Here is a 16,212-nt window from a genome sequence, read left to right on the forward strand (position 1 = left end):
TGCTTGCATTCTTTTTTTTTTTTTAAGATTTTATTTATTTATTTGACAGAGGGAGAGGGAGAGCACAAGCAGGGGGCATAGCAGGCAGAGGGAGAGGGAGTAGCAGGGAGCCCAATATGGGGCTTGAATCCCAGGACCCTGGGATCATGGCCTGAGCTGAAGGCAGATGCTTAACCGACCGAGCCACCCAGGCACCCTGTTTGCATGGTTTCTGAGATGTTAAATGCAATTTTTAATTTTGTTCCTCTAAAGGTACGGTGTTTTTTACTCTGGCTTCTGTGGAGACTTTCTTTATCTTTGATTTTTCTGTAGTTTGAAAATGATAAGCCTAAGTGGAGTTTTTTAGGGCATTTATCCTGCTTCGTGTTCTCTGAGTTTCCTGAACCTGTGGTTTGGCATCTAACATTAATTTAGGGAAATTCTCAGTTATTATTATTTCAGATATTTCTTTTGTTCCTTTTTCTCTTTTTTCCCCTCCCGGTATTCCCATTATGTGTATGCGACACCCTTTGTAGTTGTCCCACAGTCCTTGGATATTTCATTCTATTCTTTAAATTGTTTTTTCAGGTTTTTGTTGTCTTTGCCATTTGGTTTTCAAGGATTCTTATTGCTATGTCCTCTGGCGCAGAGATTCTTTCCTCAGCTGAGTTCAGTCTACTAATAAGCTCACCAAAGGCATTCTCCGTTCCTGTTACAGTATCCTTTGGTCTAGCATTTCAATCTGGTTCTTTCTTAGGATTTCCATCTCTCTCCTTTACATTGCCCATATATTCATGTATGCTGTCTGTTTTATCCAGTAGAACCCTTAGCATATTAATCATAGTGGTTTTAAATCCCTGGTCCGATAATTCCAACATCCCTGCCATGTGTGGTTCTGATGCTTGCTTTGTCTTTTCAGATTGTGGTTTTTGCCTTTTAGTATGACTTGTAATTTTCTCCTGATAGCTGGACATGATGTACTAGGTAAAAGGAGCTGCTGTAAGTAGGCCTTTAGTAATGGGACTGTGAGGTAAGGTGGGGAGAGGGGAAGACCTGTGAAATTAGTTCTCAGTCTTTTAGTAAAGCCTGTGTCTCTGCGTCTCTGCATCTCTGCATGGTGAACTTCACAAATGTTTTCAATTGTTTTTATTCCCTCTTAAGTGGGAGGGAATGGCTAGAGCCAGCTGGAGTTAGGTATTTTCTTTCCCCCAGGTGAGTTAGGCTCTGATAAAACTCTTGCAGCTTAGGCTCTAAGTAGTTTCCCCTGAGATCAGGCCTTGTTAAGAACAGAGTACTCTGGTGTATTTCAGAACGGTTCCTTTTCCCCTTCCTCTGCTGGAAATAGGTGGGGATTTTGCTCCTACAGTTATTATGAGAACCTGGTGGAGCATTTGGAGGTAAATCTAACAATATTGTGGGCCCTCTTGTTCCATGACTGTGTTCTCCTGGAGTTTTTAACTCTCAAGAGTTGTCTACACTGAGTCTCAATAATTTGTCATTTACAATTCACTTGGCACTGGTTTCTGCAGTGGCTTTTGCTCCTGAATATAGATCTCTCCAGTCTTGAGGGCAGGTGTTTGCCCTATCTCCTCCTCTCTTGTGGATCAAAGAGGAGTTGTTCATTTTTCAGTCTTTTGAGCTTTTTATTTGTTAGGATGGGGTCAGGTCTTCCAAACTCCTTACTTTGGTTTCCGTATCTGTAAAAACAGACATAGTAACAGTATCTAGCTCATAGAGTTATGATGAAGATAGAATGAATTAAAACGTATAAACATTTAGAACAGTTCCTGGCACATAGTAAGTGTAGGAGAGAGAAAATTCTTCTACCCTTCAAGGTCTTTCAGCTGGACTGAGAATTCAATTCATATGAGACAGGAAAATAGGAGAAAAAAGACAATTTTATTACGTGCACATGAAGACCCAATAATGAAATTGAGACCCAAAGAATTGACCAAGGCAGGCAAATTTTAGACAAAGAAACAATAGATTTGTGAGGAATTTACAGGATAAGGAAAACAGGTGTTTGTGAGCTTGAATTAGTAAGGAATTTTAAGAGGAATTTGGGCTAAGGTAGTAGATTAGTAAAAAAGTAACAAGGTTTATTTCCACAGTTTTCTCTACTTGAAAGTCCATGTCTGTGGTGATAAAGATGTCTTTTCTTAGTACAGGGAGGGTATTTTTCATATGGGAGATATGTTTCCTGCTTTCAGGAGGACAGAGGAGGGTCTGAGTGTCTTTGTACCAGTTAATTCTCAAGTAGCTTCAGTTCAAAATGATCACTCTTGTGCCTTTGTGGTTCATTTGGGGGTGACCTGCCCTGGACTCCTACATAAACATTCAGTATATATTAGTAACTCTCTTCATGTCCTCCTCCTCCTCCTCATTGTTGTTATATCATTATTTCTACTGTTCCATAGTCTTAGGTATCCAAGCTGTCCCCGTTCTATTAACTTGCTAATGAAAGCTCTGTTACAGATAGTTGGGAATTCTTATAATGGAGTTTCTGGAGAAAATATTTAACTTTTCCATGATCTTAAATAATACAATAAATATAAGAAAGGATTTTTATATGTTTTACTGAAGATATGATGTGTGCCTCAATTCAAAAGTGATAGAACATCCCCTTTTCACTTTTTCTTTGACTTTTTGTCAGATTATTTTTATAGTAAGTTTTTACATTGTTTTTATTTTATAGTTAATTGATAAATTGAAATTAATTTTATTGGAAACACCACCATATGATTTGGAAGATAAAAATATAGCACAGTACCAAGGATCCATTCTAGAACTGCAGGAGCTCCTTCACCTTAAGTTTAACATAGCCACAGAAATGCTCCTCAGAGTAAGTGTGGTTTTTTTTTTGCTTATAGCTTATGATTAACTTTTTTACGTGTTAAAATTTTACACTATCTGATAAAAAAAAATCCAGTATCTTTTTAATTAAAAGGCTATGGACAAGTCAACACAATAATTTGAAGCACATGTATTTATCCAGATTTAACAGTCGTAAATATTTCTAAAAAAAAAACATAATCAGTATAGTTAAAGTCTAGTTTTTCTTTAAGATTTTATTTATTTATTTGAGAGGGGAGAACACAGAGGGAGAGTGAGAGGGGGAAGCAGACTCCTCACTTAGAGCCCGACGTGGGGCTCGGTCCCAGGACCCTGGGATCATGACCGGAGCCGAAGGCAGACGCTTAACGACTGAGCCACCCAGGCGCCCCCAAAAGATAAATTTATTAAAAAAAAAAAATCAACTATTTATTTATTTATTTATTTGACAGACAGAGAGAGAGACAGTGAGAGAGGGAATACAAGCAGGGGGAGCGGGAGAGGGAGAAGCAGGCTTCCCACCGAGCAGGGAGCCCGACGTGGGGCTCGATCCCAGGACCCTGGGATCATGACCGGAGCCGAAGGCAGACGCTCAACGACTGAGCCACCCAGGCCCCCCTTTTTTTCTTATACTTGCTAAGGTTTAGTAGGATCACTATGAAAATAAATTCACAAAACTTTATATGTTAAACATTCCCTACTCTAGGTAAATCGACAAAGATCGTAATTATTGGTAGTCACTGTATTTTCCCCAAATACCTTGTCATTAATGATAATATCCATATAACTGTAAAATCACTATTATACCTTAGGAAGTAATAATTCCATAATCTAATGTCCAGTCCATATCTAAATTTTGCCTAATATCCTATCCCATGAATGTCTTCTATGGCTGTTTTTGTTTTATTTTGCTCTTTAAATCAGAAAACAACCTAAAGTCACACTTTTTTTTTTTTTGTCTGTTTTACCTTTTGGTTTATTTTGGTCTCTGTATAGCCTTGGTAGAAATATGTTCTAATTACAAAAAGAACTGCAAAGAAGGCTTAAACTTCACTAAATTTATTGTTAGTAGTAATATTCATAATGTAATTTTGGAACTATTTTATTTATATTGTAAGAAAAGCAAGGAAATGTATTACAATTTTTAGTAATCAAGATTATTTTAAGAGAAAAAGATACAGTATGTAAAAGAAAAGATTAGAAAAAATACTGTAATGTTAAATTTGAAATGGAAATATCAGTATGAACCAGATTTCTTTTTAATCCATAAAAATGGAACCAGGTCTAGTTGGGGTAAACAGCCAATTCCAGGTCTGGAGTAGGGTAAGTGAAAGATGAGGTTGAGTTATCTTGTGCTCTAGAAAGCAAATAAATGCTCAGAGACGAATGGAGTCGTATCCAAAGGGAGAGAACTAGCTTAAAGGGGCTCCCACTGGTCAAATTTGGAATAATTTGAATATCATAAAGAATAATTATAATTGATTATAGACCATTGAATAAATAAAAATCCGTGGGTCTAAAGTGATACTCCAAAAAAGGAAGGGGGAAAGGGGGGGTGGAGGGAAAGAACAGTTCTTTATAGAAGAATGCTATCTGATAAATGTAGAAGGAATTGTCAGTTAGAAAATCACCATTTTTTAATCCTCAATGTAATAAATGATAAGGATCATTTTCACTTAAATAATTAGGTGAAAAGTTGTTCAGGAACACATGATTCTCATAGTGCTAAAGTATTAGACCACAGATTACTTACTGATTGGGGAAAAGTGTACTTCACAACTGGGAGATATGGGTACTTATCACCTTAACCAAGTGATCAAGTCCACATTGTTAATAGTGGGACATCATATGCCTCCTGATAGGATGCAACATATAGAATACAACATAACCTACAATGCCTTCTTGCCAAAAATAATTAAGCCTACCTAGACCTAACTTTCAAAAAATAAAGGGGATAGAAGAGCAAGTTAAGCAATATCATGAGGAATCAGATAAATTCACAATGTGGAACAGTTCTATAAGACAACTATTCTGAACACTTCCAAAGTGAATGTCACAGGAGGAAAAAAGTGTGGGGGATCAATTGCTTTTTAAAATATACAATAAATTCAATCTCCAATATTTCTAAGTTTTTATATTATGGCAACTAAATACATACAATATTGACTTAGTTAAGCCATTTAAGAGAGTTAATATGCATCAAGCTATATTAGTCTTTATTAAAACATTCTTAAGAACATCCTTAAATTGTGTTTAATGTTGGATATCAAGTATTGGACTAGTAAAACATGACCCATCTGGATTTCATAAACTGGATATTTTGTTTTCTAAACTTGATGATATTCAGAAATAGACTAACTTTTGTAGTAGCATGATCTACATTTTAATAAGGTACAGGTAAAGAAGCATGTGAATAGTTAAAATCATGATAATGTTAAAATTGAGAAGGGTAATATAATAGTAATCCTGGGAATATAGGAGCAACTTTAATCCTTAGACACAGTAAGAGAAACTGATTGGAAAGGTGAAGAACATTTAATTAGGTTAAATACATTTATATCATTAAGAGAATTTTTTAAAACAATTTTTTTGTTATTTTGATACTTTTACCCAAATTACTCTTTTTAAGTAACGAATCTAACACCTGAGTGATGAAATAACTCCTCTAAATTGCATAGCTTATGAGGCCTCTCATCTTTTATAATGTTTTCTTTTTTCTCTTATAGCAAGCTAGTACATTAGCAGATCTGGACAGTGGAAATATGGAAAAAGTCATTCAAGATGAAAATGTAACTCTATATGTGTGGGCAAACCTCAAGAAGAATCCAAGGTATTCCTGTGGGTGATACTATAGGTCAAAAGACATTGGGAGTCACATCATGATGACCAGGCAGATGCCTGTTGTATACTAGGATGGTATACTTGGGAAGAAACCTATGTTAGGAAGTCAGCCAACTGGGGTTTGAATCACAAACCTGCTATTTGTCTACCTTAGGCAAGTTATTTTCAGCTAATAACATCTTTCTGAGAAATGATAGTGGTAATGATAATTTCATGATCACTTCTTCTGTTTAATCTTCAGTATTTCAAATTAATTGAGTTAGTATGGCAGTGAGTTTTAGGGAAAAATTACCAAAGTAAAAGGAGGCCTAGGTTCTGGTCCCATATGACTGGTCATATGACAATGGAAAGAATTGGAGTTTAATTTTGATATTTAGTAACAGGAAGGGACAAAATATTTTCCAAGTTACATTTGCTGTAAAATACTCTGTCCTTTAAATCTAATGAGACAATATAATAATATAACCCTTTTCATTGTAAAATGTGTTACATATAGAAGAGTAAAAAATTAATCTGTATAATTTTAAAAGAAGTAAAATGAATAGCCTTGTATTAGCTACTCAGATTTAAGAAGAGAATTAGATGGTGTGTTTTTACTAATATAGTGAATAGTAGAGGCAGAAACAAGTTTTGTTTTATCTGAGAGTGATAGTGAGGGGGGTTGCAGGGATGATGAGTTCAACGTTGGACCTGTTCAGTTTGAAATACTTAAGAAATATCAAAGTACAAATGTCTGAAGGCATTAAAAAAAATCTGAGTTGGAGATCTATTTTGAGGAGACATCATATAGATCAGTAGTTTTTAACTCTTGGGGAATCATAGACTCTTACGAACTTATTATATGTACTCATCATAGGTAAGGGCATTTTTGGACTTCTTAAAACCCATTCAGGGATGCCTCTTCCCCTGCCAACCCATCCCAGGAAACATAGAACTCGTGTTGAAAACTGATAACGTAAGTTATGATTCAGGCATCAAAATAATATCCAGGGAGACTGTAGAGGGAAGAAGAAAGAGGGCCTGGATAGAGAGTGGAATAATGTCAACATTTAAGGGACAGTAGGAAAAAGGCCATACAGAGGAAACAGAGAAGGACCTGCCAGAGATGAAAGAGAAGAGTATGGGGTCATAGATCCCAAGAGAGTGTTTTGAGAAGGATTACATTAGCAACTGGGTCCAAATGCTGCAAAGCAAGCAAGTATGCATCAGGACTCCAAACTTTGGCAAAATTCGAGTGGAGAGAAATACTGCTTAGGTATAAATTCTCAACAGACTCAGTTTTTTAGGATCTCATCCTTTTTGTTAAAATTATTAACAGGTACAAAAGTGTCAGATTCTCTGAAACACAAATTGGATTTGAAATTCCAAGGATTTTAGCAACAAGTGACATTGCTCTACGCCTCCTACATACACACTATGACCATGTCACACCACTGCGCCCTGTTCCAACATCATTACAAGAACATACTGCCACAGTAACTCACTTTGTCAAGGATGAAGTTCAGAATGAAGAAGCAGCAATCAGCAGAGAGCTCCAAGAAGAGGGTAAACAACGAGAAAATGAGTCTAACTCAGTTCAGGAAGAAGAAACAAAATTTGAGGAAGAAGGTGATAGTGAAGTACAAATGGTAGGACACATTTTTTAAACGTATACATTTTTTCTTCATGTAATAGGTGTTATTAGATTCCCTTGGAGCATTCTTAAGATTTTTTCCTAAACAACCAGAAGTTGTCTGAAAGCCGCTTTCTTGCCAATGGCTCATTTTTGAATGTGTATATTTTCTTCTTGCCTTCTGTTAATAGTCACTATTCATAGTTGAGCCTGTTGCTTCAACATCCTAAAGTTCAGCACAGGAATTGCTCAGTTATATTTTAGGGACATGCCTGAACAACTTTGAAGCAAATTTAATTTTTATATATTGTATTTCAAACTCACTTAAGGGAACTTGCCATTATATGGAAACTTGAGGTAAATACTTTCACAAACTGAAGGATTATCTTACATTACTTTCTTAGCTTTTGGTTTTGTAAGAAAGAATTTTGTAAAGTACAGTTGATTTTCTTAAAGTATTGTACTGCTGTCTTAAAACTTAAAACTTGTCTTAAAACTTAAAACATCTTTAGACATAATAACATATTTGGGTAATTTAATAATCATATTCCTTTAGTCATTTTCTGCTCTTTTCTATTTCTGGGATTTTCAAGCTGCTTACTTATTATGTTAGTATTAATTGTCTCTTTAGACTTTTTCAGAACTAAGCATCTTTTTTGTTTGGCCATAAACAATCTGCATTTTAAGAAGAACCAGAAATAGTAGGTTTTCCTACAAGTGCCTAAGACATGATGTGTATTGTTTTTTTGGTTTATTTTCTTTAAACACAGGGAAGGGTTAAGAATTGGATTGAATATAAATTTGAAATCAGAATAGGAATTATTAAATAATCTAAGAATATATTTAATTGAAAAATTCCATTTTAAATATTACAGCAGAATAAAAAATTATAGATTCTTCAGCAATATAGAAAATGGATATGACATAATGACCAATACAAAGAATAGTATTTAGAGTATGATTACAACCATGTAAAAATTAAAAGGAGTAGAGGAGCAGAACCCAGAAACCTGTATATAGCTGATACTTTAGAGAGGTGGGACATAATTTGCTCTTTAAAAATTTGTCACTTAAAAAAAAAATTCGTTGAGCAATCCAATAGCTTTTAAAATAAAAAAATTGATTTTATCTCTCAGGTAGCATGGTAGCTTCACTAGATAGAGTTCAACAATATTTACAGTTCTCCTGCCTTTTCTAAACACATTGGATGATTGCTCTCCTCACCCCCCTGAAGTTAGGCATGACTAAGACTTGCTTTAACTAATAAGATGTGAGTGGAAGGGACATACTGATTTCTAAGGTGGGGAGGAATAAGGAATGAGTAAATGGGCCCTGGACTTCACAATAATTAAATATGCAGTAAAAAACAAAATGAAAACCCATTAGCTTAAAATTAGACAGGATTTGTGGTTGAACATTCATGAAAACAGAACAAATTAAAAACAAGGTAACAAAATCGTTGAATGAAAAATGTGTCTAAAAATGTTTGGCCTTGATCTGATTCAAAATATTGGATAATTTCTCCCCCCTCAAGTTCCTTGATTATAATTAATATTTAATGAAAACACACCAACATTTTATTCAAGAATTTCACATTATTTGAAAATTGTGAAATATTTAATTAGAAAACATAACTTGATTACTTGAATTGACGTGGCTAACAATTCTTTCTTATGCACGTGTCTATTAAAATGGCCTTATGCAGTGATAATTTATTATAGTTCTGTTAATGTTGGAAATAATTTTATATTAAAAATATAAGTCTATAAATGCACTGTAATACGGAACAGTGCAATTACAGATTTTTCAAGGTCTGTCATTCGTTACAATAAGGAGCTATTTCCTTTACTCTCAACTAGCGAGCTCAAAGCTACCCCAAACTAAGCTTTCCTCAGTTCAAATGGCTCTTACCAATGTGTTTACATTTGTTTTTTCCATTATTATTTAATGCTTTATTGAACAATTTCAACTTATAACGATAACTAAAGGTATGCCAATGGCTAATGTTGATAATGCCACAAAAGTACGCCCAGGAAAAGCATTCTACCCAGTGGTAAAATGCATGTTTCGTGGAATATTGAAGCTGTCCTCAACTAAATAGTCTAGGAAACTCAGAGTAAAGATCAGCAGGCAATGAGTGATATGGAATAAATAGTTTTATTTTATGAAACTTCTCCACAGCCTGGGAAGCTTGACCAACAGTTGTGTGAATGGTAGACAGGGAAACGTGGCTGGAGGAAACTCTACTATCAGGGGATTTCAAAAGAGAAAATTGCCCAAAAGATGAGTAACATTAATTCACTTAGCGCCCCTACTTTCCAGGAACCAAAACTCGTATCACACCAAACAGGCAGTGTGTATAGAAGCTTATGCATGTGTGCTCTATCATCCTTCCAAAAACCCCACAGCATTCTGAGAAAGTTTATATGAGCTCCACAGAAGCAGAAGGATCCCACAGTAATGGTTAAGTGTGCCAAGGCAGGAGGGAAAAGCCATCTCCTGTGCTGAGGGAGGATTGGTGGGGCGGGATCAGGCCCGGGGAGCAGGAACTGCTTGGAGTGAAGAATCCCCCAGGCCCTTGATGTGCTATGCTGGGTAGGAAAGGAGAGAGAGCAGATTTTAACAATGGTCAGCTGGGCCTATTCTTGCTACCAATTCTGAACAGTGTAAACCACTTTTTGTAAGTGTGAGTAGCCTGCAGAGGGCAAAAAGCACTGGATATATAAAGAGAATCAACAGCTCAAAAAAGGAGGACAAAGATAATTTGATGGAATTTGGGGGGGGGGGAAGTAAAAGAAAGGATGGAAAGAAGTAAGAGTTTCAAATTCTGTATAGAAGTTCCAGAAATTGAGAAGGGAAAGGATGGGTTTAATATAATGATTGCCTTGGGATTTGAAATTTTTATTTATATTTCACTCTACAGATTAAAAAAATTAGTTTTAAATATAAAAACAAACTAATCAAAACTCAGAATGATACAAATATATGAGGAGAACATAGGAAGTTATTTTATTATCTTTACAAAAAGGTCTTTCTTATCAGTGCATTAAAATCAAGACCATAAAAGGAGACTGGATTCAAACATTTGTATAGCCAAATAAACCTCTCTATGAAGAAAGTTGAAAGATGATGAAATGAGAAAACTAAACATATAAAACAAGGGATTAATATTTTAATATAAAGAGCTCTTACAAATTGGTAAGATAATTTCCTAATGTAAAATTAGGCAAAGGACCCGAGTAGGCAGATGAAAGGAGAAGTGCAACTAGCCAATGAAAAAATGAAAAGCTACAGAATCAAGTAAGTGATCAAATTAGAAGCAACATTATACCCTGTCTTCTTACATTGAGCATGAGGGGGAGAAGGCATTTTCACTTACTGTTGTTAGAAATGTAAATTTGTACAATCTTTCTGAAGTGCAGTTTGGTACTATGTAAATGTACCCATTTTAATTTTAGTAATATGAAATAATAGGACAAGTAAATAAAAATGTGCTACATGTTTATTGAGATATTTTTACAGTAGCAAATATAGTCCACAGTGATTATCAAATAGTCAACAGTCAAATATTAGTAGCCATTCAAAATGATATTTTTATTTTTTCTTAATTTTAAATTATTGAAATAAAATTGACATACCTATTAGTTTCAGGTGTACAACATAATCATTTAATATCTTTACTATGAAATAATTACCACAATAAGTCTAGTTAACATCCATCATCACACATAGTTACAAATATTTTCTTCTTGTGATGAGAACTTTTAAGATCTCTCTTAGCAACTTTCAAATATACAGTACAGTATTACTAGTTACAGTCACCATGCTGTACATTACATCCCCAGGACTTGTTTTATACCTGGAGTTTTTTTACCTTTTAGCCATCTTCACCCATTTTACTCCCCCCCCACCCCCAATCTCTGGTAACTGCCAATCTCTTCTCTGTGTTTGACTTCGTTTTTGTTTTTGTTTAGCTTCCACATATAAGTGAGATCATCTAATACTTGTTTTTCTTTGACTTATTTCACATAATGCCTTCAAGGTCCATCCATGTTGTCACAAATGGCAAGATTTCCTTTTTTTTTTTTTTGGCTTAATACTCATTTGTGTATATATACCATGTTTTCTTTATCCATTCATCCATCAGTGAACACTTAACATTGCATCTATGTCTTTAACTACTATAAATAATGCTGTAGTGAACATGGAGGTGCATATATCTTTTCAAGTTAGTGTTTTTATTTCCTTTGGATAAATACCCAAGAGTGGAATTACTGGATCATATGGTAGTTCTATTTTTAATTATTTTGAGGAAGCTCCAGACTATTCTCCATAGTGGCTGCACCAATTTACATTCTCACCAATAGCTTTAATCTTTTTGAAAATAGCTATCCTAACTGGTAAGAGGTGATATCTCATTATGGTTTTGATTTGCATTTCTCTGATGATTGGTGATGTTGAGTACCTTTTCATGTACCTGTTGGCCTGTTTCATGTACCTAATTGTCTTCTTTGGAAAAATGTCTACTCAGATCCTCTGCCCATTTTTATATTGGATTGTTTTTTACTATTGAGTTATGTAGATTCTTTATATATTTTGGATAGTAACCCCTTATCAAATATATGATTTGCAAATATTTTCTTCCATTTGGTAGGTTGCCTTTTCATGTTGTTGATTGTTTCTTCTGTTCTACAGAAGCTTTTTAGTTTGATGTAATTCTACTTATTCATATTTGCTTTTGTTGCCTTTGTTTTTGGTCACCAAGACTAATGTCAAGGAGTTTACCACCTATGCTTTCTTCTAGGAGTTTTATGGTTTTAGGTTTTACGTTGAAGTCTTTAATCCATTTTGAGATCATTTTTTTAAGGATTTTATTTATTTATTTGAGAGAGAGTGTGAGAGAGAGCACATGAGAGGGGGGAGGGTCAGAGGGAGAAGCAGACTCCCTGCCAAGCAGGGAGCCCAATGCGGGACTCGATCCAGGGACTCCAGAATCATGACCTGAGCCGAAGGCAGTCGCTTAACCAACTGAGCCTCCCAGGCGCCCTATTTTTAGATAATTTTTGTGTATGATGTAAAGTGTTCCAGTTTTGGGGTGCCTGGGTGGCTCAGTCGTTAAGCGTCTGCCTTTGGCTCAGGTCATGATCCCAGGGTCCTGGGATCGAGCCCCGCATCGGGCTCCCTGTTCTGCAGGAAGCCTGCTTCTCCCTCTTCTATTCCCCCTGCTTGTGTTCCCTCTCTCACTATGTCTCTGTCAAATAAATAAATAAAATCTTTAAAAAAAAATAAAGTGTTCCAGTTTTATTCTTTTACATATGGCTGTCCAGTTTTCCCAGCACCATTTATTGAAGAAACTGGTCTTCTCTCATAGCATATTCTCAGGTCCTTTTTTTTTTTTTTTTTTTAAGATTTTATTTATTTGACAGAGAGAGACACAGCGAGAGAGGGAACACAAGCAGGGGGAGTGGGAGAGGGAGAAGCAGACTCCCAGCCAAGCAGGGAGCCTGGTGCGGGGTTCGAACCCAGGACCCCAGGATCATGACCTGAGCTGAAGGCAGACGCTTAACGACTGAGCCACCCAGGCGCCCCTCTCAGGTCCTTTTCATAAATTAATTGACCAGGCATGGATGGGTTTATTTCTGGGCTCTATAATCTGTTCCATTGACATATGTGTTTGTTTTATGCCAATATAATACTGTTTTGATTACTATAGCTTTGTAATATAATTTTAGATCAGGACATGCAATGCCTCAGCTTTGTTCTTCTTTCTCAGGATTGCCTTGGCTATTCACGGTCTTTTGTGGTTCCATACAAATTTTAGGATCATTTGTTCTATTTCTGTAAAAAATGTTATTGGAATTTTGATAGGAATCATACTGAATCTGCAGATTGCTTTGGGTAGTATGGACTTTTTAACAATATTAATTCTTTCAATCCATGAGCATAGAAGATCTTTCCATTTATTTGTGTTTTTAATTTCTTTTATCAGTGTTTTATAGTTTTCAGTATATGGGTCTTTTACTTGGTTAAATTTATTCCTGGTATTTTATTCTTTTTGATAGAATTATAATTGGATTGTTTTCTTGATTTCTCTGATAGTTTGTTTTAGTGTATAGAAATGCAACTGATATTTGTATGTTGAGTTTGTATCCTGCAACTTTACTGAATTTGTTGATAAGTTCTAACAGGTTTTTGGTGTAGTCCTTAGTGTTTTCTATATATAATATCATGTCATCTGCAAATAGTGGCATTTTTACTTGTTCTTTTGCTTGACTAATTGCCCTGGCTAGGGCTTCCAATACTATGTTGAATAAAAGCGGTGAGAGTGGGCATCCTTGTCTTGATCTTAGAGGAAAAGCTTTCAACTTTTCAGTGTTGGGTATGATGGTTGGGAGCTTGTCATATATGGCCTTCATTATGTTAAGGTACATTCCCTCTATACCTACTTTGTTGAGAGTTTTTTTCAAAAATGGCTGTTGAGGGCGCCTGGGTGGCTCAGTTGGTTAAGCGACTGCCTTCGGCTCAGGTCATGATCCTGGAGTCCCCGGGATCGAGTCCCACATCGGGCTCCCTGCTCAGCGGGGAGTCTGCTTCTCCCTCTGACCCTCCCACCTCTCATGCTCTCTCTAGATCTCATTCTCTCTCTCAAATAAATAAATAAAATCTTTAAAAAAAAAAAAAAATGGCTGTTGAATTTTCCCAAGTGCTTTTTCAGCATCTACTAAGATAATCATATGATTTTTATCCTTCATTTTTGTTAGTGTGCTATATCACATTGATTTCTGGATATGAACCATTCTTGTATCCCTATAATATATCCTACTTAATCATAGTGTATGACCCTTTTAATGTATTGTTGAATTCACTTTGCTAATATTTTGTTGAGGATTTTGCCGCTATGTTTATCAGGAATATTGGCCTATAATTTTCTTGTGGTGTTCTTGTCTGGTTTTAGTATCAGGGTAATGCTGGTCTTGTAAAATGAGTTTGGAAATGTTCCGTTTTATTCCGTTGTTTGAAAGACTTTGAGAAGGATTAGAATTAATTATTCTTTAAATATTTGGTAGAATTCATCAGTGAAGCCATCTGGTCCTGGATTTTTGTTTGTTAGGAGGTTTTTGATTACTTATTCAATTTCCTTACTAGCAATTGATCTGTTCAGATTTTCTGTTTCTTCAAGATGCAGTCTTGGCAGGTTGTATGTTTCTAGGAATATCCATTTCTTCTGGGTTTGTATATTTTGTTAGTGTGTAATTGTTCAGAGTAGTCTCTTATGATCCTTTGTATTTCTGTGGTATCAGTTGTAATGTCTCCTCTTTCATTTCTGATTTTATTTATTTGTTTCTTGGTGAATCTAGCTGAAGTTTTGTCAATTTTGTTTATCTTTTTAAAAAATAGCTCTTCTATTGATCTTTTCTATTGTTTTCTTAGTCTCTACTTCATTTATTTCTGTTCTGATCTTCGTTATTTACTTCTAATTTTAGGCTTCATTTGTTCCTTTTCTAGTTCTTTGAGGTATAAAGTTAGGTTGTTTATTTGGAATCTTTCTTGTTTCTCAATACAGGCATTTATTGCTATGAACTTTTCTTTTACAACCCCTCTTGTTGCATCCCTTAGGTTTTAATAATGTTGTGTTTCTATTTTTATTTGTCTCAAGGTATTTTTTTTAAATTTCTCTATTGATTTCTTCTTTGAGCCATTGGTTGTTCAGTAGCTTGTTGTTTAATCACCACATATTTGTGAATTTTCCAGTTTTCTTCTTGTAATTGATTTCTAGTTTCATAACATTGTGGTTGGAGAAGATGCTTGATATGATATCAGTTTTCTTAATTTTATTAAGACTTATTTTGTGGTCTAACATATGCTCTATCTTGGAGAGTGTTCCATGTGCACTTGAGAAGAGTGTGTATTCTGTTGCATTTGGATGGAATGGCCTGTATATGTCTGTTAAGTCCATCTGATCTAACATATTATTTAAGGAAGGCCAGTGTTTCCTTATTGGTTTCTGTCTGAAAGATCTAATAATTGATGAAAGTGGGGTATTAAAGCCCCCTACTATTATTGTATTGCTGTCTATTTCTCCCTTTAGATCTGTTAATAATTGCTTTCTATATTTAGGTGCTCCTATGTTGGGTACATAAATATTTATGTTATATGTTTGTGTTAGATTGACCCCTTTATCATTATGTAATGACTTTTATCTCTTATTAGTCTTTATCTTAAAGTCTTTGTCTGATAAAAGTGCAGCTACCTTATCTTTGGTTTCGGTTTGCATGGAGTATTTTTTTCCATCCCTTCACACAGTGTGTGTGTGTCTTTACATCTGAAGTGAATCTCTTTTAGGCAGCCTATGGATAGGTCTTCTTTTTTTATGATTTAGCCACTCTGTGTCTTTTGATTGGAGAATTTAGCTGGTTTACATTTGAAATAATTATTGATAAGTATTTACTTATTGACATTTTGTTCGTTGTCTTCTAGTAATTTTGTAAGTCCTCTGTTCGTTCTTCTTTTCTTGCTCTCTTCCTTTTGATTGATTCCTTGATTTGTGGTGGCATGCTTCGATTCTTTTCTCTTTAATCTTTGTGTGTCTATAATAAGTTCTGTGCTTTGTGGATACTGTGAGGCTTACATAAAACAATATATTTATTTATATTATATTACATATTTATAACAGTCTATTTTAAGTACCTGATAACATTTTAAGTTTGAACACATTCTAGAGGTCTATATTTTTACTCCCACCATGTTTGATGGTTTTGATTCTCACCAATTACATCTTTTTATCTTGTGTATTCCTTAACAAATTATTGTAGTCATAGTTACTTTTACTACTTTTCTATTTTGACCTTTATAGTGGTTTTATGAGAAAATGACTCACTATCTTTACCACATTAATTATTCTGAATTTTACTATATATTTACCTTTACCAGTGAGACTTCTACTTTCT

The 16,212-nt window shown here is 34.9% G+C and overlaps 1 protein-coding gene across 5 annotated transcripts in view; it reads left to right on the plus strand.

Annotated features, from left to right (window-relative positions):
• Window positions 1-16,212, plus strand: part of DNAI7 (dynein axonemal intermediate chain 7) — a 64,675-nt gene that overhangs the window by 24,668 nt on the left and 23,795 nt on the right. For all 5 annotated transcript variants that reach the window (XM_064591487.1, XM_064591489.1, XM_064591488.1 and 2 more), the window contains 3 exons: window positions 2,675-2,821; window positions 5,538-5,641; window positions 6,971-7,280. In XM_064591487.1, coding sequence (XP_064447557.1) covers window positions 2,675-2,821; window positions 5,538-5,641; window positions 6,971-7,280 — 561 coding nt within the window. The remainder of the gene's footprint in view (window positions 1-2,674; window positions 2,822-5,537; window positions 5,642-6,970; window positions 7,281-16,212) is intronic.

The sequence above is a fragment of the Mirounga angustirostris genome, unplaced genomic scaffold (genome assembly GCF_029215605.1).
Source record: "Mirounga angustirostris isolate CCGP_5_RB_7025 unplaced genomic scaffold, mMirAng1.0.hap1 SCAF_5, whole genome shotgun sequence".
NCBI classification, from domain to species: domain Eukaryota; kingdom Metazoa; phylum Chordata; class Mammalia; order Carnivora; family Phocidae; genus Mirounga; species Mirounga angustirostris.